We start from the raw sequence: 24,749 nt of genomic DNA on the forward strand, positions 1-24,749 counted from the left end.
GGATGGTTCCCAGCAGCCTCAGAGATACGAGCTGGGAACAGAGGGGACAGCCCTGGGTGGCAGCAGCAGCAGCAGCTCAGGGTGGCACTTCCAGCACCTCCACAGGACCCTGGCATGGCAGCTCCAGCTGTCCTCATTGCTGTCCCTCTCCAGGACTTTTCCCAGGAATGGCACAGCTGAGGCTCTGCTGCGGAACCTGGGCTGGAGAAGTTTCTCTCTCCCCACCTCCAGGCCCATCCTCTCCTCCCTTCCCTCCTCCCTTCCCTGGCTCCCTCTCATCCTCCCCCAAACCAACCCCACCCTTTTCCCCTAAATTGTCCCATCCCTGTTTTTCCCAGGAGACCAAACTGGACACAGTGGCTAACTGGGAACTGGAACAACTCTAATTGAAGCACAAACTGGATTCACCATCAGGGTGGGCGCAGGGGTCAGCGTGGGCAGGGCACAGCAGCCCTGGGCACCGGGGCTGGGTTGGCCCCACAGCCACGGCCCCAGGAGGGAATGCTTGCCAGAACTGGATCAGCTCATCCCGCTGCTCAGGCTTTCTCTCCCTTCAGGAACTGCAGGAGCTCCAGCAGCAGGTTCAGGAATTTCCCCAGGATCTGTTGTTGGAAGGAAACCTTCGAGTAATCCTCCGAGTCATCCGGGTTGGGATTCATCTCATCCTCCAAGTCAGCGTCGGGCTCTTCCTCCGGGCTCGGGAAGGGCTCGGGCGGAGGAGCGTCAGCTTCAGGCGGGAGCAGCCCCATCTGCACCTGGATCCAGGTGTGGAACTGCTGGGTGGACGTGAACACCCCGGGCCGCTTGGCCCCGGCGCAGCCCTTACCCCAGCTGGTCAGGCCCACCAGCCAGAAGTAGTCACCAACGTTGTCCTTGCAGACCAGGGGACCCCCGCTGTCCCCCTGCCACAGGAGAGAGGGGTCAGGATGGGCTGGGCCAGGCTGGGCCGGCCCTGCCCAACCCGACCCCTCCAGGAGCTGCATTCCTGGCCTGGTTCCCATGGCAAGGCCCTGTGGGCACAGTGCCAGCCTTGGGGACAAGGGGACACTGGGCAAGGACATGGGGATGGGCAAGGGACACCCGTCAGTGGTGGGGACACGGGGCTGGGAGAGCACCAGGGCAGGCCCAGATGGGACCACGCCATGTTTGAGGCCTGGCTGGCTCTGAGGGGATCCATGGGCCCCTGTGCTGGCTCTGGGGGGTTCCATGGGGCCATGTTGGGGCTCAGGGTCCCTGTGCTGGCTCTGGGGGTTCCGTGGGGCCCAGGTTGGCTCAGGGTCCCTGTGCTGGCTCTGAGGGTTCCACGGGGCCATGTTGGGGCTCAGGGTCCCTGTGCTGGCTCTGGGGGGTTCCATGGGGCCCAGGGTAGCTCAGGGTCCCTGTGCTGGCTCTGGGGGTTCCATGGGGCCCAGGTTGGCTCAGGGTCCCTGTGCTGGCTCTGGGGGTTCCATGGGGCCCAGGTTGGCTCAGGGTCCCTGTGCTGGCTCTGGGGGTTCCATGGGGCCAGGTTGGGGCTCAGGGTCCCTGTGCTGGCTCTGGGGGGTTCCATGGGGCCCAGGGTGGCTCAGGGTCCCTGTGCCCAGCCCGGGCCCAGCCCCACCTGGCAGGTGTCGATGCCGCCCCGCGGGTACCCCGCGCACAGGTCCTGGGGGTGCACGGCCCCCCCGTACCAGCGGCTGCTGTTGCACAGCTGGACGTCGATGAGCCGCACCTTGGCCTCCTGCAGCACCAGGCGTGGGCTGGGGGCTGTGGGCACAGAGGGCACTGAGCGGTGGCCCCCGGGCACAGCCCCGCACTCGGGGCCCAGCCCCCGGGCCTGGCCCAGGCCGTGCCCCCGCAGAGCCCCCGGCCCGGGGCCGTGTCCCTGCCCGGGGCTGTGTGCCCGCGGCTCGGCCCGGCCCTGCCCCGGGTGGGCACTGACCGCTGTCCGGGGTGTTCCTCCAGCCCGCGATGTAGCAGGTTTTCAGCTCGGACACTGCCAGGGAGCTGTCGGGCACGCAGCCCAGCTGGATGTAGTCGCTGCACTCCACGGGCTGGTCCAGCTCCAGCAGGGCAATGTTGTTCCGGGCCGTGCGGGGTTCGTAGTACTGGTGCACCAGCAGGGTCTTGATGTGGCGCAGCTGGGCCTCGGGGCCCGGCTGGCTCAGATCAGTGGCCCCAATCACCACTTCCCACCTGGAGATGTCTCTGAGGAGCAGGAGATGGAAGGAGGGGGTGACCGGGAGCAGAGCCAGGGACTGCAGCAGCTCAACTCCCCTTCTGCTCTGGGCACTTCCCTGTGCTGTGGGGACCTCCCTGACCCTATTCTGGGGACACCCCTGTCCCTGCTTTGGGTATATCCCTGATTCTCCTGTGGGGACATGCCTGTCCCTGCTGTGGGGACACTCCTGTCCCTGCTCGTCCTTACCCAGCATGGGCAAAGCAGTGAGCCACGGTGAGCACCCACTGGGGGTGGATGAGTGCTCCTGAGCACATGTGCCATGTGCCATTCTCCCAGGTGGCCTGGACACTGATGACCCCAGGCCAGGCCCCTGGGTGGACTCCAGCAGATTCACCCGTGTCCTGGGCGGTGTCATCGGAAGAATCCAGGGAGTCGTAGTCGTTGTCCTGAGAATACTCAGCAACCACAGAGCTGTGGTCGAAGGCCATGGGCCGGAGCCCGCAGGTGCCTCTGGAAGCACAAAGCCATCACTGCCCTGCTCGGGGACAGCAGGGACAGGGACCCCCAGGGGCTCCTCTGTGCCAGGGAAGCCCCGAGGGTCCCCGAGCCCCCCGGCGCCACTGACCTGCAGGTGTCCCAGGTGCCCCCCACGGGCCCGGCCAGGGCCAGCAGGATCAGCAGCCACAGCAAAGCCATCGCAGTTGGCAGAGCCAGCGCAGCAGGTGGCAGAGCCGGAGCAGAACTGTCACCTCTGCTGCCAGCAGGCCGGAGTGACATCACAGAGAACCATCGCTGGAACCTTGGAACGGTGCGGGTGGCAGGGACCGTAACGACGGCGCGGTGCCCCCCGTGCCAGGGCAGGGCCACCTCCCGCTGTGCCCGCGGAGCCCGGCTGGCCCCGGGAACCTCCGGGGACGGGGCGGCCGCGGCTCCCGGGAACCGGGGCGGCTCCTGCAGGAGGGAGGGGTCGGATCGGGGAGGAGCGGCCATGGAGGGGCTGGGCCACGGCGATTTGTGTCCCTGTGGGGCGGCTCCGGTGTCACCGCCGCTCCCCTATCCCGGCTCTGATCCCAAAGATTTGTGTTCCCGCAGGGACAGCTCCATTGTCACTGCTGTTCCCCGATCCCAAAGATTTGTGTCCCCTCAGGGACAGCTCCATTATCACCACTGCTCCCCGATCCCAAATATTTGTGTCCAGTGAGGGGCAGCTCCACTGTCACCACTCCTCTCCAATCCCAGTTCTGATCCCAAAGATTTGTGTCCCCTCAAGGGCAGCTCCATTGTCACCACTGCTCCCCAATCCCAGCTCTGATCCCAAAGATTTGTGTCCCCTCAGGGACAGCTCCATTGTCACCACTGCTCCCCAATCCCAAACATTTGTGTCCCTTAGGGGCCACTCCATTGTCACCGTCGGTCCCCGATCCCAAAGATTTGTGTCCTTTTGGGGCAGCTCCATTGTCTCCCCAGTCTCAAAGATTTGCATCCCCTAAGGGGCGGCTCTATTGTCACCGCTGCTCCCCAGTCCCAGCTCTAATCCCAAAGATTTGTGTCCTTTCGGGGCAGCTCCATTGTCACCACTCCTCTCTGATCCCATCTCTGATCCCAAAGATTTGCGTCCCTTTGGGGCCGCTCCCCGATCCCAGCTCTGATCCCAAATCCATCCCTGCCCGCCCTGGCACCGGGATCGCTCCCCACGGAGCGCTCCGGGGCCGGGGGCGGTTCTGGGCGGGCTGCAGGTGACAGATGGCTCCGGGATGTCCCCGCGCAGCCGCTGCCACCCCGCAGGCGCCAGCTGGAGCTGTCCCCGGGCGTGTTCCCGACGCCACTTCCCACAGACGGCGTCTGCTCCGCTCCATCTGCGCCTCCCGCGGCGCCAGCAGCAGCGGCAGCAGCGAGGGGAGGATGCGGGGACGCTCCGGGAGCGGCAGGAATTGGCCCGGGATCACCGGGGATTCGGGCTGGAGCCCACCCGGGCTAATCCCGGGGGCTGCTCAGACCCTAAATCCCGGGATAAACACATCCAGCCGGGATAACACCGTCCAGCTGCACCCCTAAATCCCGGGATAGCCCCATCCAGCCAGGATAAACCCCATCCAGCTGTCCTCTAAATCCCAGGATAACCCCATCCACCTGCACCCCTAAATCCCGGGACAACTCCATCCAGCCGGGATAAACCCATCCAGATGCACCCGCGCCCCTAAATCCCGGGATAACCCCATTCAGTTGTCCCCTAAATCCCGGGATAACTCCATCCATCTGCGCCCCTAAATCCCGGGATAACCCCATCCAGCTGCTCCCCTAAATCCCGGGATAACCCCATCCATTTGCTCCCCTAAATCCCGGGATAACCCCATCCAGCTGCACCCCTAAATCCCGGGATAACCCCATTCAGTTGTCCCCTAAATCCCGGGATAACCCCATCCAGCTGCACCCCTAAATCCCGGGACAAACCCGTCGGGCCAGGATAAACCCATCCAGATGCACCTGCACCCCTAAATCCCAGGATAGCCCCATCCAGCTGCTCCCCTAAATCCCGGGATAACCCCATCCAGCTGCACCCATAAATCCTGCACGTGCAGGGTTTTGGATATTCACAAGGATTTTGAACATCCCACAACTTCTCTGTGTGCCTGTGCTCATTTCTTGTGTTCCTGGCGGTGGTTTGGGGTGGATTTTTTTTAAGATTTGAGGTGTTTTATTTTAATTTCTGACATCACTGGGCGGTACTGAGAAGAATTTTTCCCACTTTTCCCATCTTGCTATCCATGGCTAAAATCCCCTGAGCCTCCTCTCCCCTGGGCCGACCATTCCCACCTCGTCCCAGGAGGGATTTTTGGAGATTCTCTCCCACATTTCCAGGTTTTCCTTGCCCAGGGAAGCCTGGAACGGGAGTTTGGTGGCGGCCAGAATTCCCAGATCCTTTTGGGAAGAGCCGCTTTCCCTCCCGACAGTTCCCGGCGCTGGGCGGTTGTTCCTGCCCGGGTGCGGGGCTTGGAATTCCCCGAACTTCCCGAGGTTCCAGCGCCGGTGCCCGCTCTAGGTGGCAGCAAATCCATGGCTGGGCGGGTCCCTCCTGCCCGTTTTGGGGCAGAATCCCGGCATTACGGAAACCCTGAGAGGATCAGAATCCAACTCCTGGCCCTGCACAGACACCTTGAAACCCTCCCTGGAGCTCTGGGAATGTCACCATTCCCTGGGGAGCCCGGGCAGCGCCCCCGGGGGAAAATCCACTCCCTAAAATCCAACCCGGGATCCAGGGGAGCGGCTGGGTGGGGACATCCCGGGATTCAGGAGTGCAGGTGGATGGGTTTATCCCGGGATTTAGGGGTGCAGCTGGAGGGGGTTGTCTCGGGATTTAGGGGAGCAGGTGGATGGGTTTATCCTGGGATTTAGGGGTGCAGGTGGACGGGGTTGTCCTGGGATTGGGAGTGGTGCAGGTAGATGGGGCTATCCTGGGGTTTAGGGGTGCAGGTGGATGAGGTTATCCTGGGATTTATGGGTGCAGATGGACAGGGTTGTCCTGGGATTTATGGGTGCAGGAGGATGGGGCTATCCGAGCTGGATGGGGTTATCCTGGGATTTATGGGTGCAGGTGGATGGGTTTATCTTGGGATTCAGGGGTGCAGGTGGATGGGTTTATCCCGGGATTTAGGGGTGCAGGTGGATGGGGTTGTTCTGGGATTTATGGGTGCAGATGGATGGGGTTGTTCTGGGATTTATGGGTGCAGGTAGATGGGGTTATCCCAGCTGGATGGGATTATCCTGGGATTCAGGGGTGCAGCTGGATGGGTTTATCCCAGGATTTAAGGGGGTGGCTGGATGGGGTTTTCCTGGCATTCCCGTCATTCCCGGCATTCAGGGCAGTGTGGAGCTGGCAGTGAAGGGACACGAGCTCTGTCCCTGTGTGCTGTGTCACCTGCTGAGGCCACCTGCTCAGGTGTGGGGACAGCCTGAGCCAGCCCTGCAGGGCTTGGTGGGGACCTGAGCCGAGCCTGCCTGGGCCTTCTCTTGATCCTGACCAAATTCTGTCCCAAACCCTGCCCAGGTCCTGCCTGGATCCTTCCTGAATCCTGGCCAAATCCTGTCCTAGCCTCTGCCCAGGTCCTGCCTGGATCTTTCCTGCATCCTGCTCAGACCCTGCCCAGACATTTCCCAGAACTTGTCCAGAGCCTGCCCAGATCCTGCCTGGGTTTTCCCCAAATCCTGCCTGGACCTTTCCTGGGCCCTGTCTGGATTTTTCCCAAATCCTTCCTGGCCCTTCCCCAGCCGGGTGCCCAGGGAGCACCTGGAATTTGCCAGAGCAGGAGCTGGGAACTCAGGATACAGGAAGGGGGATTTTCCTGGGAGCTGCCAGCCCTGTCTGTGTGCCAGGCAAGATGCAGGAGGGATCACAGTGGGATCAGAGGGATCCCATTCCCAATCCTGTTCCTGGTCCTGTTCCCAATCCCACTCCCAATCCCATTCCCCATCCCAGTCCTCATTTTCTGATCCCAATCCCAATCCCGTTCCTGATCCCACTCCCATGTGAGGGTCTGGCCCCATTCCCGCTATCCCAGTAGGATTTGTTCCCAGTAGGATTTGTTCCCAGTGCCCTGGGGCCGCTGGAATTGTCCTGGCCCCTCGGGGAACTCCTGGAATCTGGGGGACAGGGCAGCCTGCAGGGAATGGCGCCTCCCTGGCTCTCCTGGAGGAAATCCGGGACGTTTCCCCTCCCCAAGGTAAAAAACCCCAAAAAATCCCAATGAAACCTCTGGATCTGAACCAGGCCAAAGGACAAACCCGGGCGCTGCTCCTGAGCCGGGGGTGACAACGGTGACACGGACAGGGCAGGAAGGGACACAGATCCCTGGGAATGCTGGAGCTGTCCAGGGGTGGATGTGTCCCCTCTGTCCCCAAACTCTGGGACAGCTCTGGGGACAAAAGTGGGGACAATGTTGGGCAGGGCTGTGGCAGGAGGGAGGGTGGCACTTGGGGACACTGCCCTGTGTGGCTTTGTCACATGGGGGGACAGGGGAAGGGGACACAGAGAGGAGACAGGGACACTCATGGGGGCATGGTGCAGGGGATGGGGACACATGTGGGGACAAGGAAGAGGCATGGGGACACACATGGGGACAGGATAGGGGGAGAGGGACATGCATGGGGACATGGGGGGGGTGACAGGGACACATGACATGGAGGAAGCAGGAAAAGGAGGTGAGGGGACACATGAGAGGGCAGGGGACAGCTGGAGGGGCACACCAGGGCAGGGGGGGCTTGGGGACACTGGAGAGGGCAGGAAAAGGGAATGGGGACAGGAAAAGGGGGGACAGGAAAAGGGGGATGGGGACATCCAGGGGGGACAGGAAAAGGGGGAGTGGGGACATCCAGGGGAGACAGGAAAAGGGGGAGTGGGGACAGCAGCTGGAGGGGTTTGGGGACACGCAGGGGACAGGGGGAAGGGACATGGGGACGGGCAGAGGGAGGGGGTGAGTCCCTCCTTCCGTGCCAAGGCTGACAGCGCTGTGAGCTGGCCCCGTGCCCGGCAGGAGCTGTGACCTTGTCCCCTTGTCCCCGCCCCGCTCCGGCACTGCCCCATTGTGTCCCCACCCACGCCTGGCCGGGGCAGTGCCACCGCGAGCGCCGCAGCCAGGGCACCGCCTGTCCCCGTGTCCCTCTGTCCCCGTGTCCCTCTGTCCCCGTGCCGTGCTGCCGGCTCTGTCCCCGCCCGGGTCCCACAGGAAGGGACAATCCCGGTCCCGCCAAGGTGTTTCCTGCGCTCCCGATAGGGCCGGGCAGCGCGTCCGGAGCTGGCGCTGACCCCACAGCCAGGCACTGACCCTACAGCTGGCACTGACCCCAAACTGGCACTGACCCCAGAGACCCCACAGCCGGGCACTGACCCTATAGCTGGCACTGACCCCAAACTGGCACTGACCCCAGAGACCCCACAGCCAGGCACTGACCCCAGAGACCCCGGAACCAGGCACTGACCCTACAGCTGTCACTGACCCCAGAGACGCCACAGCCAGGCACTGACCCCGGAGCCGGGCACTAATGCCAGGGCTGGCATGGACCCCAGAGTCGGGCACTGACCCCACAGCCAGGCACTGACCCCGGGGCTGGCACGGACCCCGGAGACGCCAGAGTCGGGCACTGGCCCCGGAGCCGGACATGCCACATCCCCCCTGTCACCCGCAGCTGTCTGTGCCCACCCTGTGCCCCCTGTGCCCCGTCCCCACTGGCGGTGCCCCTGGGTCCCGGTGGGAGGCCCAGGATGTCCCCGGGGTCCTGTACTGTCCCCTGTGCTGTCCCCTGTGCTGTCCCCGCGGGTGCCCTGTGCTGTACCCCTGTGAGCCCTGTGCTGTCCCCTGTGCTGTCCCCGCGGGTGCCCTGTGCTGTCCCCTGTGCTGTGCCCTGTGCTGTCCCCTGGGCGGGCAGGACGCTGCCGGGGGCGGTGGCCGGCGGGGCCGGGTGTCCCTTCCTGGCAGGAAAGGGGCCGAGCGGAGCCGCCGGGGCCGGGAGTTTCCTGCGGGATCCGGCCCCGCGGGCGCCAGCAGCGGAGCGGCCGCCGGCCGAGAGGGGTCCCGGGCCAGGTAACGGCACCGGGGGGTCCGGCGGGTCCGGCCGCCCCCCGAGCGCGGGGCTGGGGCTGCCCCGCTCCCCAGCGGGGCTGTGGGGCCGGGACCGGCGGGGCGGGAGCGCCCGGTGCCCCCGGAGGTGCCGGGGCGGTGCCGGTGCCTCGCCCCGGGGTCACCGGGCGGGTCGGCCCCGGGGTCCGGGGGGGTTCGGGGGGTACCGAGGAGGGAGCGGCGCTGCTCTCGCTGCCCGGCGCGGGGGTCGGCGCTGCCCCCCGCCCCCGCGGCTCATCCCGGGCGGGGGGGCAGAACTCCGGGGGGTGCCGGGGGACAGCGAGAAACGGGGGGGTCCGGGACGGGGGATGCGCAAGACCCGGGGGATCAGCGGGAGCTCGGGGGGGGTACCGGGACCCCCGCGGAGCCGCCGAAGTTTTTCCGTGCGCCCGCCCCTTCCGTGCGCACCGGGCTGGCCGTTGCCATGACAACTCCTAAAACTGAGCCCCGCTGCCGGCGGCGGGGGCCGAGCCCGCGGGGGATCCGCCGTGCGCGCCGCTCCCCGCCCGGCCCCGCCGCCGCCCCCGCCCCGCAACGCTCCCGCAACGCTCCCGCCCCGCTCCGCTCCGCCGCCGGCGGCCGCCGCGGCGATGGTGGCTCGGGCCGCGCCGCCCGCAGCCCCGCAGGTACCGGGAGCCACCGGGAGGCGCGGGGGATGCGCGGGGCGGGGGCGGGAGCGCGGGGGATGCTGCGGGGGCCGGCGGCGCCCCCGGAGCGCTCGGGGGCGGCGGGGATGGGCGGGAGTGGCGGCGGGGGAAGGCCGAGGCTCGGCTCTCCGCGGAACGGGGGCTGCGATGTGCCCGGGGCGCGTGGGCAGCCGAGCGCGGCGGGTCTGGGGGAGAAGAGCGGGGAACGGCGCTGGCAGCCATGGGCTCGTGCCGGGATTTTGGGGGCGGATTTTGCCGGGAACGGGAGCCGGCGGCAGGCAGAGTTCGGGGGTGGCGGAGTGGGGGGGTTCTGGCCGGGGCCTGGTGTTGGTTTTGTGGCTCTCCCGGTTGTGGTTCGGGCAGGATTGTGCGCATCTCCCCTCAAAAATCCGATTTTGTGGGTGCGGGAGCTGAAGTTGCGCAGGGAGTTCTGCCCGGCCGGGCTGGCCCGGGTCGGGAGCTGTTCCCGGCACTCGGGATTGATTTTTGGGCAGCCCTGAGCAGGGAATTCATGGGATTTATGGCATTTGTGGGGTTGGGATCCTTTCTGGGCCTCAGCTGGTGAAATCGCCCCCCGATGCCTTGGGAAAAGTGAATTTACCCCTCTCTGCTCCTCCCAGCCCGGGTTTGAGGAAGGAGATTCCAGAGCTGAGCAGGTGCAGGTCCCCTCTGGATTTCCCCTGGATAAACTTCCCTGGAAACTTCTGTCCTCCTGTCCTGTGGGTGATGGAGGCAGCAGATTCCCAAAATTCCTCCTCAGAGCTGCTCTTACATAACCCGGGGGGCTCTTTGTTCTTCCTGCACCTGCACGGGAGCCCTGGGCGAGGCCAAAGGGGCAAAAAAGGCACCGAGGAGGGGCCTTTTATTCCCGAAAAATTATCCTGGAATGCTTTGGGTGGAAGGCGGTTTAAAGCTCATCCCCATCCCCGGGCACTTTTCACCCTCCCAGGTTGCTGCAGCCTGGCCTGGGGCACCGCTGTTCTTTTGGGGTTTTTTTGGTGTCGCTGAGCAGCCTGAAAACCCTAAACATCCCAAGCTGTGGATAATTCCCGAATATTCTCAATATTATGGGAATTCTGGCGTGAACCCCCCCGGCCCGACCCTCCCGTGTTTGGGGCTGTGCTGCTCGCTCGTGCTCTGGGGGGGGACGGGGAACACAAAACCACCCAAAACCGCCCGAATCCCCCCCAAACGGCTGTGGAGCACTCCCAGCAGAGCCGAGCAGCCCGCCCTACACTACGGAACGTTCTGCCGAGATTTCCAGCCCCTAAAAATTCCCAGCGCTGCCTCCCCCGCGCGGCACCACGTGCGGGCGGCCAGGCACGTGTGGAGCGCGAGTGCGGGGAGGGGACACGGCCGGGGGGGCTGCGAGGGCCCCCCTTCCCGGCTCCCGCCTTCCTGGGATGCAGCCCGGGCCCCCCTTCCCGGCTCCCGCCTTCCTGGGATGCAGCCCGGGCCCCCCTTCCCGGCTCCCGCCTTCCTGGGATGCAGCCCGGGCTCCTTTTCCTCTCTCCTGTATTCCAGGGATGCAGCCCAGGCTCCTTTTCCCATCCCTCCGTGTTCCAGGAATTTGGCCCGGGTTCCTTCTCCAATCTCTTGGTGTTCCAGGGAAGCAGCCCAGGCTCCTTCTCCCATTTTTCATTATTCCAGGGGAGAATTTTGGACTCCCCCTCTCCCCTCCTGCATTCCAGGGAAGCAGCCCAGGCTCCTTTTCCCTCCCTCAGTGTTCCAGGGAGCAGCCTGAGCTCCCTTTCCCACCTCTTGGCATTCCAAGGAAGCAGCCCAGGCTCATTTTCCTCCCTCCTGTGTTCCAGGGAAGCATCCTGGATTCCCTTTCCCCTGTCCCAGTGTTCCAGGGATGCATCCTGGGCTCTCCCAGTGTTCCAAGGGAGCAGCTGGGACTCCCCCTCTCCTCTCCTCTATTCCAGGGATGCATCCTGGGCTCCTTTTCCCATCTCTCGGTGTTCCAGGGATGCAGTCTGGGCTCTTTCCATGTTCCAGGGGGGCTGCCTGAGCTCCCCTTCCCCTCTTCTGTATTCCAAGGATGCAGCCTGGGCTCCCCTTCCTGCCTCTCCGTGTTCCAGGCTCCTCTTCCCTCCTGTCCTGCATCCCAAGGGAACAGCCTGAACTCTCCTTTCCCCTCTCATATTCCAGGGAAGCAGCCTGGGCTCCCTCTCTCCTCTCACAGTTTCCAGGGATGCATCCTGTGTTTCCCTTTCCCATCTCTTGCTGTTCCAAGCTCCTCTTCCCCTCTTTCCTGTATTCCAAGAGAACAGCCTGAACTCCCCTTCTCCTCTCCTGCATTCCAGGGAGCAGCCCAGGCTCCTTTTCTCTCTCCCAGTGTTCCAGGAGCCATCCTGGGTTCCCCTTTCCTCTCCCAGTGTTCCAGGAGCCATCCTGTGCTTCCCTTTCCTCTCCCAGTGTTTCAGGAGCCATCCTGGGTTCCCTTTTTCCCTCTCTCAGTGTTCCAGGAGCCATCCTGGGTTCCCCTTTTCCCTCTCTCAGTGTTCCAGGAACCATTCTGTGCTTCCCTTTCCCTCTCTCAGTGTTCCAGGAGCCATCCTGTGCTTCCCTTTCCTCTCCCAGTGTTCCAGGAGCCATCCTGGGTTCCCCTTTCCTCTCCCAGTGTTCCAGGACCCATCCTGGGTTCCCCTTTCCTCTCCCAGTGTTCCAGGACCCATCCTGGGTTCCCCTTTCCTCTCCCAGTGTTCCAGGAGCCATCCTGGGTTCCCCTTTCCTCTCTCAGTGTTCCAGGAGCCATCCTGGGTTCCCTTTTTCCCTCTCCCAGTGTTCCAGGAGCCATCCTGTGCTTCCCTTTCCTCTCTCAGTGTTCCAGGAGCCATCCTGGGTTCCCCTTTCCTCTCCCAGTGTTCCAGGAGCCATCCTGTGCTTCCCTTTCCTCTCCCAGTGTTCCAGGCTCCTCTCCCGCCCTCTCCTGCATCCCAAGGCAACAGCTTGGACTCCCCTTTTTTCCTCTCCCATGTTCCAGGGGCGCACCCTGGGCTCCCTTTCCCTCTCCTGCATCCCAAGGGAGCAGCGTGGGCTCCCCCTCTCCTCTCGCAGTGTTCCAGGGATGCAGCCTGGGCTTCCCTTTCCCACCTCCCTCCCAGTGTTCCAGGGAAGCATCCTGGGCTCTCCCAGTGTTCCAGGGAGCAGCTGGGACTCCCCCTCTCCTCTCCATGTTCCAGGCAAGCAGCCCAGGCTCCTTTGTCATCTCCTGGTGTTCCAGGAGCCATCCTGTGCTTCCCTTTCCTCTCTCCGTGTTCCAGGCTCCTCTTCCCGCCCTCTCCTGCATCCCAAGGGAACAGCCTGAACTCTCCCTCCCCTCTCATATTCCAGGGAGCAGCCTGGGCTTTCCCTTCTCCTCCCTCAGTGTTCCAGGGACGCATCCTGGGTTCTTTCCTTCTTCCAGGGAGGCTTCTCTTCCCTCTCCCAGTGTTCCAGGGAAGCGGTCTGGGCTTCCTGTCCCCTCTCTCGGTGTTCCAGGGGAAAACCTGGGCTCCTTTTCCCATCTTTTGGTGTTCCAGGGGAAAACCTGGGCTCCTTTTCCCATCTTTTAGTATTCCAGGGGAAAACCTGGGCTCCCTTTCCCATCTTTTGGTATTCCAGGGCAAAACCTGGGCTCCCTTTCCCACTTCTCATGTTCCAGGCTCCCCTTCCCTTCTCTCCTGCCTTCCTGGGAAGCAGCCTGGGCTCCCCTTCCCCTCTCCATTATTCCAGAGGGGAATTCTGTTCTCCCCTTCCCTTCTCCATTATTCCAGAGGGGAATTCTGTTCTCCCCTTCCCCTCTCCATTATTCCAGAGGGGAATTCTGTTCTCCCCTTCCCTTCTCCATTATTCCAGAGGGGAATTCTGTTCTCCCCTTCCCTTCTCCATTATTCCAGAGGGGAATTCTCTTCTCCCCTTCCCCTCTCCATTATTCCAGAGGGGAATTCTTTTCTCCCCTTCCCCTCTGTGGCCGTGATGGATTTGGGGTGCAGCTCAGGGATTCGTGTTCAGTGGGGCAGCTCCCGGATTTTCCATGGAAAAGCTGTGGCTGGAGGGTCCTTGGAGCACTCCAGGCCCTCTGTGCACGGGAGGAAAATTGGGAATTGGGATGGGCAGAGCCAGGGAACAGGGACAGGGTCCTGTCCTCTTCCTGCTCCGTGCCTGCTGGGATCTGCTGCTCCAGCTCTTCCTGGCTGGAGCTGTGGCGTTCAGTGGGAACTGTGAGGTAGAATTCCCTGAATTCCCTGAATTCCCCAAATTCCCTGACTCCCCTGAATCCCCAGATCCCCTGGCTTCACTCAATGCCCCAAATCCCCTGAATCCCTGAATTCACTTGGAGCTGGAGCACAGGGAGAGGGTCCCATCCTCTTCCTGCTCCGTGCCCAATGGGATGCACTGCTCCAGGACACGAGGAGCCGTGGGATGGAGTGAGGACCCGAGGCGTGGAATTCCCTGAACCCCCAAAATCCCTGAGTCCTCTGAATTCCCTGACTCCCCCGAATTCCCTGAATTCCCTGAATCCCTGACTCCCCATAATCTCTGAATTCCTTGCATCCCCCGAATTCCCTGAATCCTCTGAATCCCTCAATTCCTGACTCCCCTGAATCCCCTGAATTACCTGAATCCCCCAAATTCCCTGACTCCCTAAATCCGTCTCCTCCGAATCTCTGAATTCCCTGAACCCCTAAATTCTCTGCATTCCTGAATCTTCTGAATCCCCTGACTCCCCTGAATTCCCCGAACCCTGGACTCCCCATAATCTCTGAATTCCTTGCATCCCCCGAATTCCCTGAATCCTCTGATTCCCCCAAATCCCCGACTCCCTTGAATCCCCCAAATTCCCTGACTCCCTGAATCCCCCAAATTCCCTGCATCCTTGAATCCTCTGAATTCCCTGACTCCCCCGAATTCCCTGAATCCCTGAAACCCCGAATCCCCCAAATCCCTGAATCCCCTGACTCCCCTGAAACCCCTGAATCCCCCAAATCCCTGAATCCCCTGACTTCTCTGAATCCCTCAATCCCTGACTCCCCTGAACCCCCCAATTCCCTGACTCCCTTGAATCCCCTGACTTCCCTGAATCCTGTGAATCCCTCAATCCCCATCTCCCCTGAATTTCCTGAACCCCCAAATTTCCTGAATCCCCTGAAATCCCTGAATCCCCCGATCTCCCCGAATCCCTCAGTTCCCGAATTCCCGACTCCCCGAGCTCCCTCCCCCCGGCACGGCGGAGCAGGAGCGGGAGGCCGCAGCTAAAAGGAGCACAAAGAGTAAATTGCCACCATCCCACTCCCGGAGGCAGCGCAGCTCTGTCACCGCTGTCACCGCTGTCACTGTGACAACGGGCACGGCTCGGGGGCAGGCGGAGCCCGCGTGGGCCGCGCCCGCGGTGACACCGCCGTGACAGCGCCAGAGCTGGGACAGTGCCACAGCAGGGACAGTGCCACCGCGGGGACAGTGCCACACTGGGGACAGTGCCACAGCGGGGACAGTGCCACAGCAGGGACAGTGCCACAGCAGGGACAGTGCCAGAGCGGGGACAGTGCCACCGCGGGGACAGTGCCACCGCGGGGACAGTGCCACAGCAGGGACAGCGCCAGAGCGGGGACAGTGCCACACTGGGGACAGTGCCACTGCGGGGACAGTGCCACACTGGGGACAGTGCCACAGCGGCTTGGGCAGGGACAGCCCTGGTGGCAGTGGGTGACAGTGGGTGCCAGGCCAGGTGGCAGCTGTGGCAGAGGGTGGCAGTGGGTGACAGCAGGTGGCAGCAGTGACAGTGGGTGCCAGGCCAGGTGGCAGTGGTTGCAGAGGGTGACAGCAAGTGACAGAGGGTGGCACTGGCCAGACCTGGTGGCAGTGGGTGGTAGCAGGTGACAGAGAGAGGCAGTGGCCAGGTCAAGGGACAGCAGGGGGCAATGGTGGCAGCATGTGGGAGAGTGGCAGTGGGTGCCAAGCTGGGTGGCAGCATGTGGCAGAGGACGGCGGAGGATGGCACAGGCCAGGCCTGGGGACAGAGGGTGGCAGTGTCCAGGCCAGGTGGCAGTGGGTGTCAGCAGGTGACAGAGGATGGTATTGGCCAGGGAGCAGGTGGCAGAGGGTGACACTGGCTGACAAAGGGTCACAGAGGGTAGCAGTGGCCAGGCCTGGTGGCAGCAGGTGACAGAGGCTTTCAGAGGATGGCAGAGGGTGGCACTGGCCAGGCCTGGTGGCAGTGGGTGACAGAGGGTGGCAGCGGGTGGCACTGGCCAGTCCTGGGGGCAGCATGTGGCCATGTCAGGCCTGGTGGCAGTGGGGGCAGCGGGTGGCCGTGTCAGGCCTGGTGGCAGCGTGTGGCCGTGTCAGGCCTGGTGGCAGCAGGTGACAGAGGCTTTCAGAGGATGGCAGAGGGTGGCACTGCCAGGTCTGGTGGCAGTGGGTGACAGAGGGGGGCAGCGGGTGGCACTGGCCAGGCCTGGTGGCAGCGTGTGGCTGTGTCAGGCCTGGTGGCAGCAGGTGGCACTGGCCCGGCCGCCCGGCTGGCGCTGGGGACAGCAGGGACGCGCTCCGGGGTAACCCGAGCAGGGAGCGGCCGATTCCTCCCTCATGAAATATTGAGGGCCCTGGCGGCTCGGTGGCACCGGGGTGGCCCTGGCGCGGGACTCGGGGACAATCGGGGCCGGGCAGGGCCTGGGGGTGGCAGCGCGGCTCTGGCAGGGCTGGGCCCCAGGGGGCACCCCACAGACACCCCCTGTACCCCACAGACGCCCCCTGTACCCCACAGACACCCCCTGTACCCCACAGACACCCTCTGCACCCCACAGACAGCTCCTGCACCCCACAGATGCCTCCTGTAGCCCACAGACACCCCCAGCACCCCACAGATACCCCCGGCACCCCACAGACGCCTCCTGTACCCCACAGACACCCCCTGCACCCCACAGACACCCTCTGCACCCCACAGACACCCCCTGTACCCCACAGACAGCTCCTGCACCCCACAGATGCCCCCTGCACCCCACAGTGAGGCTGGGGGTCACGGTCCTGCACAGCCCCGGCTGGGAGGGGATGGTGCTGTGGGGGGCACTTTCTGGGAATCCCAGGATCCTCAGTCCCAGAATCCCCAAATCCCCAAATCCCAGAATCCCCAAATCCCAGAATCTGGGATTTCAGAATCCCAGAACCCCCGAACCCAAGAATCCCAGAACCCAGAATCCCCAAATCCCAAAATTCCAGAATCCAGGATTCTGGAACCCCAGAAGCCCATAATCCAAAATCCCATATTCCCACAATCACAGAATCCCAGAACCCCAGGTTCCAGAGCCCCAGAATCCCACAATCCAAAACCCCAGAATCCCAGATCCCAGAACTCCAGAAACCTGCAATCCCATAATCCAGAACCGTAGACCTGAGAATCCCAGAATCCAAAACCCCCAAATCCCTGAACCTCACAATCCCAGAATCCCAAATCCCATCTTCCCACAATCCCAGAATTCCAGAACCCAGATCCCAGAATTGTTTATGTTGGAAAATCCCTCCAAGGTCACTGACCCCGACCCGTGCCCGGTCCCCACCTTGTCCCCAACCCAGATCCCTGAGTGCCACATCCAGGAATTCCTGGGACACCTCCAGGGATGGGGACCCCAACACTTCCCTGGGAATCCCATCCCAAATTCCGGTGGAATTTTCATGCTGGGATGAGAAGCACCTAGAGACCCCCATGAGTTTGGGTTCGGTGCCCGGCACCAAAAACCCCAAAAGTGGAATTTGGGGTCGGGGCTGGCTCCCGCCCCATCCCTTGGGAAGGGCTGGCATTCCTGCCCTTTTTTTCGGGAATGATTTCAGCTTCCAGGCCTGGATCTCTCTGCTTTTTCTGGAAACCCTCCGGGGAGCGGCAAGAATGGCCGGAAGCGCCGTGGGGCGGCCGTTCCTTTCCCTTCCCTCCCGCAGGAAACGCCCGCGGCCCTTCCCGGCCCCGCAGCCGCGTCCCCGGGATGCTCCCGGCTGGAGCGGGGGCTGCAGCTCCCGGAGAGCCCGGGAGCCCGGGATGAGCCCTTCCCGCGGCGATTCCCGAGCCTTTGGAGGGTCCCTGGGGGATCCCATTGGGATGGGAGATCCCGGAGCTCTCCCTGGTGTCACCGCCAGCCCCAGGGAGCTTGGGGACAGTGGGATGGCAGCGGGAGGTGACGATTTTTCCAAATCCGTGGATGAGTTTGGTTTTCCCAGAAAAACTGGGGCTGGTTTGGGTTTTTTTTCCACGGGAATTTTCTGGAAAAATGTGAGGGTTGGGATGGGAGCAAGAATCCCAGGATCCTTGGGAGTGTCAGGGTTGGGATGGGATCAAGAATCCCAGGATCCTTTAGGAATGTGTGGGTTGGGATGCGAAGAAGAATCCCAGAACTCAGAATCCTCTGGAATGTCAGGGTTGGGATGGGAACAAGAATTCTAAAACCCAGGATCCTTTGGGATTTGAGGGTTGGGATGGGAGTAAGAATCCCAGGATCCAGGATTCCTGGGAATGTGAGGATTGGTATGAGAACAAGGATTTCAGGATCCTCGGGAATGCGAGGGTTGGGATAGGAACAAGAATTCCAAAACCCAGAATCCTTTGGGATTTGAGGGTTGGGATGGGAACAAGAATCCCAGGATCCAGGATCTTTGGGAATGCCAGGGTTGGGATCCTGACGGCTGCAAACCTCCTGGATCTCTGCCACAATTCATTCCCTGTGCTGAGTTGAATTTCTTGGGGCCAGTGAAAAACTCTGGAATCTTTTCCCTCCCATTCCCAGGAGAATCTCCTCCTGCCAGCATCCCATTTCTCTTCCCGGCGCCTCTGGAATCTCTGGATACGCGTTCCCAGGGCTGGAATTCCAGCTGGGCCTCACCTGAGCCCTGAAGGGGGCTGGAGAGCAGGAAAATCCCTCCCGGTGCTGCCGTGATCCCCGGAGCCCCCCCGGCAGCGCCTCCCCCTCCGGAACCTCTGGATCCGGCTGGGAATTCTCTCCTTGGCGCTTCCTGCCAGGCAGGGAAGCGTTTCCTCCTCCCCTTCAGCGCCGGATCCCACGGGATTTTCCGCTCCTGCTCAGGATGTCACGGCTCTTATCTCACTCCCCTCTCCTCTCCCAAGTCCCGAGGCGCCAATTCCGCCTTTTCCTCCCCCTTCCTGCGAGTTCTCCTCGCCCTTTGGCCGCTCTTCCCGCCCGTTTCGGGTTTTCCTGGGATTTGTGTTTTATGGGGAGCTCAGGCTGGGAAGGCCTGGGCTGCTCCCAGCCCTTGCCTGGCTCTGGAGCAGCCAAAATCCAGGATTTTGGGGGGTTGCCTGTGGGGGTGTTTTCCCTCATCCCAAAACCAGGATTCGCTCGGGGACTTTGGATGTCCCTGCAGGCAGAGCATTCCCTGGATATTCCCAGGAACCTTTCCGTAGGTCCTGCACAAATCCCAGTGCCCCCTCCCTGTCCCCAGGAGCGTCCCCTGCCCCGGTCCAGCCGGTGACAGCTCCGGCCCCTCGGGAATTCTGCCAGCGTCATTTTCCACACCAGCCGCGACTTTTCCAGGTGCAGGAAGGAGGAGACCTTGGGAAACATTCCCAGAATTCCGGCCAGGCACCTGCGTGGTGCTCCAGGGGTTTTGGGGCACAAAGGGCGCCCCGGGCACGGCCCTTTCCCCCTTTTTTCCCCCTTTTTTCCCCCTTTTTTCCCCCTTTTCCCCCCCTTTTCCCCCCTTTCCCCCCCTTCCCGGCTGGCAGCAGCTGCGGCGCTCGGAGAATTCCCAAGCCATGCATTTTTAATTCCCTAAGAACCAGCAGCCATTTCAGCGCCCGCCCTGAGCGCAGCTTTGGCGGCGGCGAGCGGCCCCAGAGGCTCCCTGGATGCTCCCATTCCCTGGATGCCCTTCCCGAATCTCCGGGCTGGAGGTGGGCGCTGGCCCCGAGGAGCAAGGAAAAGGGGCGACCCCTGAGGGAGGATGGGAGTGAGCCGGGAGAGGATCCCGCTGATCCAGGGTGGGAAAAGTGCAGGATCCCACTGGTCTGGGGTGGGAAAAGTGTGGGAAGAACCCCATTGATCTATGGTGGGATCGGTGCTGGAGGATTCCCACTGATCTGGGGTGGGAAAAGTGGAGGAGAATCCCACTGATCCAGGCTGGGAAAAGTGGAGGATCCCACTGATCCCGAGTGGGATCAATGCTGGAATATCCCACTGATCTGGGGTGGGAAAAGTGGAGGATCCCACTGATCCTGAGTGGGATCAATGCTGGAATATCCCACTGATCCAGGCTGGGGAAAGTGGAGGATCCCACTGATTTGGTGTGGGAAAATTGTGGGAAAAACCCCATTGATCTATGGTGGGATCAGTGCTGGAGGATTCCCACTGGGAAAAGTGAAGGATTCCACTGATCCAGAGTGGGAAAAGTGGAGGATCCCACTGATTTGGGGTGGGAAAAGTGCTGGAGGATTCCCACTGATCCAGGATGGGAAAAGTGCAGGAAGAACCCCAGGGTGGGATTGATGCTGGAGAATCCTTGTTTACTAAGGGTGGGAAAAGTACTGGAAGAGCTTGATCCAGAGTGGGAATGGTGCTGGAGGATCCCACTGATGTGGAGTGGGAAAAGTGGAGCATCCCACTGATCCAGGGTGGGAAAAGTGCAGGATCCCCCTGATTTGGGGTGGGAAAAGTGTGGGAAGAACCCCATTGATCCATGGTGGGATTGGTGCTGGAGGATCCCACTGATCCAGGGTGGGAGAAGCATCCATGAGCCAGGTTCCTGCATCCCTCTCCCTGATCCCTGGGATGTTCCCTGGAGCTCCCGCTGGGACAGCCCAGGATAAGGATGGGATCCTGTGTTGGGCATTCTCGGGATAAGGATGGGCTCCTGTGTCAGGAATTCTCAGGATAAGGATGGGCTCCTGTGTCAGGAATTCTCAGGATAAGGATGGGCTCCTGTGTCAGGAATTCTCAGGATAAGGATGAGCTCCTGTGTCAGGAATTCTCGGGATAAGGATGAGCTCCTGTGTCAGGAATTCTCAGGATAAGGATGGGTTTGTGTGTCAGGAATTCTCAGAGCTCGGAATTTTGACTTCCTTGTGACACCAGCGGTGCCCTTGCCTGTCCCTGCTGTCCCTTTCCTGGGAATTCTCCCATTCCCACCCTCCTGCCACCCGCGGTGCCCACGGATGCATTCCCGGCGCTGCCATTCCCGGGAATGCTCTGACGTGTCCCCTCTGTCCCCGCAGGTGGATGAGGAGGGAGCGCTGTGAGCCCGGCCCGTGACTCTCCTGCCAGGTGAGCCTGGCCCTGCGATCCAGCCGGGAATGTGGGCTGGGAATGGCCCTGGGGCAGGGGATCCAGCCGGGAATGTGGGCTGGGAATGGCCCTGGGGCAGGGGATCCAGCCGGGAATGGCCCTGGGATGGGCGATCCAGTCAGAAATATGGGCTGGGAATGGCCCTGGGGCATCCAGCCGGGAATGGTCCTGGAGTAGGGGATGGCCCTGGGATGGGGGATCCAGCTGGGAATGTGGCCCTAAGGCCGGGGATCCAGTCGGGAATGCCAACCAGGAATGGCCCTGCAGCCCCTGGGGCGGGGGATCCAGCCGGAAAACTCTTCTGGGGATCAGGGGTGGGAGATGGGGATGGGAATGGGAAAAACTGGGAAAGGGTGGCGGGGCTTGGAGCAGTCCCATTCCAGGAATGGGAATGGGGAAAGGCTGGGAAAAACTGGGAAAAGCTGGGAAAGACTGGGAAAGGCTGGGAAAGGCTGGCAGGGCTCAGAGCAATCCTGGCTCAGGTGTGGAGAGTTGAGGGCAGGAATGGGAATGGGAAAAGTTGGGAAAACTGGGAAAGGCTGGAAAGACTCCGAGCGGTGCTGGCTGTGAGCAAGGCAGGAGCAGCCGTGGCTCTGGGATGTGCCCTCAGCAGGAAAATCCCATGGGAATGTGGCTGGGCAGGCCCCCCCAGGAAAATCCCATGGGAATGTGGCTGGGCAGGCCCCCCCAGGAAAATCCCATGGGAATGTGGCTGGGCAGGGCCCCCCAGAGCCGTGGGGCTTCTCCTGGACCCTTTGGAAGCTCCGGCTGCCCCTGGCACCGGTGGCACTGGGATGGGGACACTGGGATGTCCCATGGAGGTGACCAAGGAGAAGTGTCCGGATCCTCCTGATCCAAACCCTCCCTCCAGAGGGGGTTTTTCCTTAGGGATTTTCCCAATCTCTGTCCCGACCTCTTCCTGTGGCCCTTGGAGCTCCTCTGTTCCTGGAAAAGATCCTGATCCTGATCCCCATCGCGATCAACCCAGATCCCAATCCCGATCCCGATCCTGATCCCAACCTCAACCCCAATCCTGATCTCAATCCTGATCCCAATCCCAATCCCAGTCCCAAACCAGCCCCAGGACCTGCTGCTTTTCCCATCTGGAGCCATTCCTGGTGCTGGCAATCATCAGGATTTGGGATTCCAGCTCCTGTCCCTGGGCTGACCCCATCCCATCCCATCCCATCCCATCCCATCCCATCCCATCCCATCCCATCCCATCCCATCCCATCCCATCCCATCCCATCCCAGGGATGAGCTGGGAATTCCCACAGGGACACCTCAGGAGCTCTCCCGGCCCCTTCCCTGCCCGTGCCAGGCTTTGGGATGAAATCCTGGGAACCGGGGATCAAACCAAGGAACAGGAATTCCAGAGGAGCCCAGGGGGCTTCTCCCGGCTCCAGCCTCATCCCGGAACCTCAGGAATGCACTTCCAGCGCTTTATTCCTGACCATTTCCAACCATTCCAAGCCACTCCAAACCATTCAAATCCCCGTTTTCCCACTCTGGGCGCTGCAGGCGCTTCCCTGCCGGCTGTGGGAGGGAACGCGGGAACGTGAGAATGCGGGAATGTGGGAGCTTTCCCAAGCTGTTCTCCCTCTGGAATGTGCGTCTGGAGTCTCCCGCTGGTGCCAGACTCGAGGGATGCCGTGGTGGGGTGACAGCGCCGTTCCCTGATTCCCTGGATTTCTCTGTAATTCCTGGGATTTCTTCCTGCTTCCCAGAATTTCTCCTTGATTCCTGAGATTTTGCCCCAGTTCCCAGAATTTCTCAGCGATTCCCTGGATTTCTCCCCGCTTCCCAGAACTTCTCCCCCACTTCCTGGGATTTCCCCCCGATTCCCAGGATTTCTCTGTGATTTCCAGAATTCCTCCCCAGTTCCTGGGTTTTCTCCCCAACTCCTGCCATTTCTCCTTGATTCCTGGGGTTTTATCCCGATTCCTGGAGTATCTCTGTGATTCCCAGAATTTCTCCCTCATTTCCAGAATTTCTCTGTAATTCCTGGGATTTCTCTGTAATTCCCACATTTCCCCCTGATTCCTGGGATTCCTCCCTGATTCCCATGATTTCTCCTCGATTTCTGGGATTTTGCCCCAATTCCCAGAATTTCTCCACGATTCATGGAATTTCTCCTCAATTCCCACCATTTCTCCGTGACTCCCAGAATTTCTCCCTGAATCCCGTAATTTCTCCCTGATTCCTGGGGTATCTCCCCAATTTCCAGAATGCCTCCCCGATTCCCATAATTTCTCCTAAATTCCCAGAATTTCTCTCTGATTCCTGGAATTTCTCCCCAGTTCCCAGAACTTCTCTCCGATTCCCGAATTTTCTCCAGATTCCTGTAATTTCTCCCCAATTCCTGTAATTTCTCTCTGATTCCTAGAATTTCTCTCTGATTCTCGGAATTTCTCCCCAATTCCCAGAATTTCTCCCTGAATCCTGTAATTCCTCCCCGATTCCCAGAATACCGCCCCGATTCCCATAATTATTTCCCCCCCCGTAATTCCAGTAATTCCTCCCCGATTCCCGTAATTAATTTCCCCCTAATTCCCGCAATTTCTCCCCAATTCTCGCCATTTCTCCAATCTCCAGAATTTCCCCGCCATTCCCAGAATCCATTTCCCCCCATTCCCGGGATCCCGCTCCGTTTCCCGGCCTCTCCCGGCTCTGGCTCGGGATTAGCGGCGGCCCCGCCGAGCAGATGGAGCGGGGCTGATCCCATTAGCGGCGCTGCCGGGGGGGCCCGGGATGTTTGTCCCGCCTGGATCCAGCTCCGGGTGGCTCCGAGGCCTCGGGCAGCGCGGAATTCCCGGGAACAGGTGAGCTCCAGCTCCCGGGATGGGCTCTGCTGGTTCCACCGACGCTTCCGCGGAATTCCCGGAGGCTCCCGGTGCTTTTGGGGTCAGCGTGGGGGTGGCAGAGGGGACAGGACGTGGCAGTGCCACCACCGAGCCGTCCCGGGTGGCACCAGCGGGATTTCCCGGGATGAGGGCGGGAATTGTGGGATCTGTTGGTCCCCTGGTGGCACTGGGGGCTCTGGGGTTTTCCCTGCGCAGCTCCGGGCCTGCGCCTGCCCCGATCCATGGGAATGCTGGCGCTCCAGGCGGGAGCTGCTGCGGGACAGGGGGGGCTGTCCCCATCCGGGGATCCCTGGGGTCTCTGGGACCCTGGAATGCTCCAGCCCTGGCAGGGATTTCCTGTGTCCCGTACAAGCACTGCTCTGTCCCCTCTGTCCCCCCTGTCCCCTCTGTCTCTGTCCCTGCTGTCCCTCTGTCCCCTCTCTGTCCCTCTGTCCCCCCTGTCCCCTCTGTCTCTGTCCCTCTGTCCCCTCTCTGTCCCTCTGTCCCCTCTGTCCCCTCTGTCCCTGTCCCCCATGTCTGTCCATCTGTCCCTGTCCCCATTCCTGTCCCCTCTGTCCCTGTCTCTCTGTCACCTCTGTCCATGTCTGCCCTGTCGCTGTCCCCTCTGTCCCCTCTTCTGATGTCTTGTCTGTCCCCATTCCTGTCCCCCCTCCCTCTGTCCCTGTCCCCATTCCTGTCCCCCCGTCCCCCTGTCCCTCTGTCCCTGTCCTCATTCCTGTCCCCTCTGTCCCCTCTGTCCATGTCCCCTCGTCCCTGTCCCCTCTTTTGCTGTCCCATCTGTCTCCTTCCTGCCCCCCTGTCCCTCTGTCCCTGTCCCTCTGTCCCTGTTCCCATTCCTGTCCCTCTGTCCCTGTCCCTGTGTCTCCTTTGTCCATGTCCCCCCTGTTGCTGTGCCCTCTGTCTCCTCTGGTGCTGTCCCATCTGTCCCCATTCCTGTCCCCTCTGTCCCCCTGTTCCCCTGTCCCTCTGTCCCTCTGTCCCTGTCCCCCTGTCCCTCTGTCTCTGTCCGTGTCCCCCTGTCCCCTCTGTCTTTGTCCCTCTGTCCCTGTCCCCATTCCTGTCTCCCCATCCCCCCTGTCCCCTCTGTCCGTGTCCCATTCCTGTCCCTCTGTCCCTGTCCCTCTGTCCGTGTCCGTGTCTCCCTGTCCCATTCCTGTCCCTCTGTCCGTGTCCGTGTCCCCCTGTCCCTCTGTCTCTGT

At 61.8% G+C, this 24,749-nt stretch overlaps 2 protein-coding genes across 3 annotated transcripts in view; one reads left to right on the top strand and one right to left on the bottom strand.

Moving 5' to 3' along the window:
* Positions 1 to 361: 361 nt before the first annotated feature.
* Positions 362 to 18,374, bottom strand: LOC139588633 (acrosin-like). 2 transcript variants are annotated; one of them, XM_071424252.1, is made up of 6 exons: positions 18,272 to 18,374; positions 2,787 to 3,112; positions 2,408 to 2,671; positions 1,922 to 2,187; positions 1,601 to 1,746; positions 362 to 902 (listed from the first exon to the last, which is right to left on the bottom strand). In XM_071424252.1, exons 2-6 carry the CDS (start codon positions 2,936 to 2,938, stop codon positions 537 to 539), a joined length of 1,194 nt encoding a protein of 397 aa, XP_071280353.1. In that variant the 5' UTR covers positions 2,939 to 3,112; positions 18,272 to 18,374; the 3' UTR covers positions 362 to 536. The 2 variants fall into 2 exon arrangements, with proteins under 2 accessions (XP_071280353.1, XP_071280352.1); XM_071424251.1 differs by lacking the exon at positions 18,272 to 18,374 and having other exon boundaries at positions 2,787 to 4,191.
* The window catches only part of LOC139587665 (SH3 and multiple ankyrin repeat domains protein 3-like), a gene marked incomplete at its 3' end in the record, with an annotated part of 44,171 nt that continues 28,060 nt past the window's right edge, over positions 8,639 to 24,749 (top strand). Inside the window, exons 1-2 of the mRNA XM_071422057.1 lie at positions 8,639 to 8,736; positions 20,617 to 20,665. The remainder of the gene's footprint in view (positions 8,737 to 20,616; positions 20,666 to 24,749) is intronic.

Source organism: Agelaius tricolor, unplaced genomic scaffold (genome assembly GCF_023055355.1).
Source record: "Agelaius tricolor isolate 1412-34295 unplaced genomic scaffold, bAgeTri1.0.p SCAF_3, whole genome shotgun sequence".
Classification (NCBI taxonomy): Eukaryota; Metazoa; Chordata; class Aves; order Passeriformes; family Icteridae; genus Agelaius; species Agelaius tricolor.

Excerpts from the sequence above, each read along its gene's own strand:
- LOC139588633 (XM_071424251.1), bottom strand. The coding sequence starts at position 3,151 with ATGGCCGCTCCTCCCCGATCCGACCCCTCCCTCCTGCAGGAGCCGCCC. Across the intron at positions 2,672-2,786 it reads GGCACCTGGGACACCTGCAG|AGGCACCTGCGGGCTCCGGC; the intron begins GTCAGTGGCGCC and ends TTGTGCTTCCAG. Across the intron at positions 1,747-1,921 it reads GAGGAACACCCCGGACAGCG|CCCCCAGCCCACGCCTGGTG; the intron begins GTCAGTGCCCAC and ends CTGTGCCCACAG.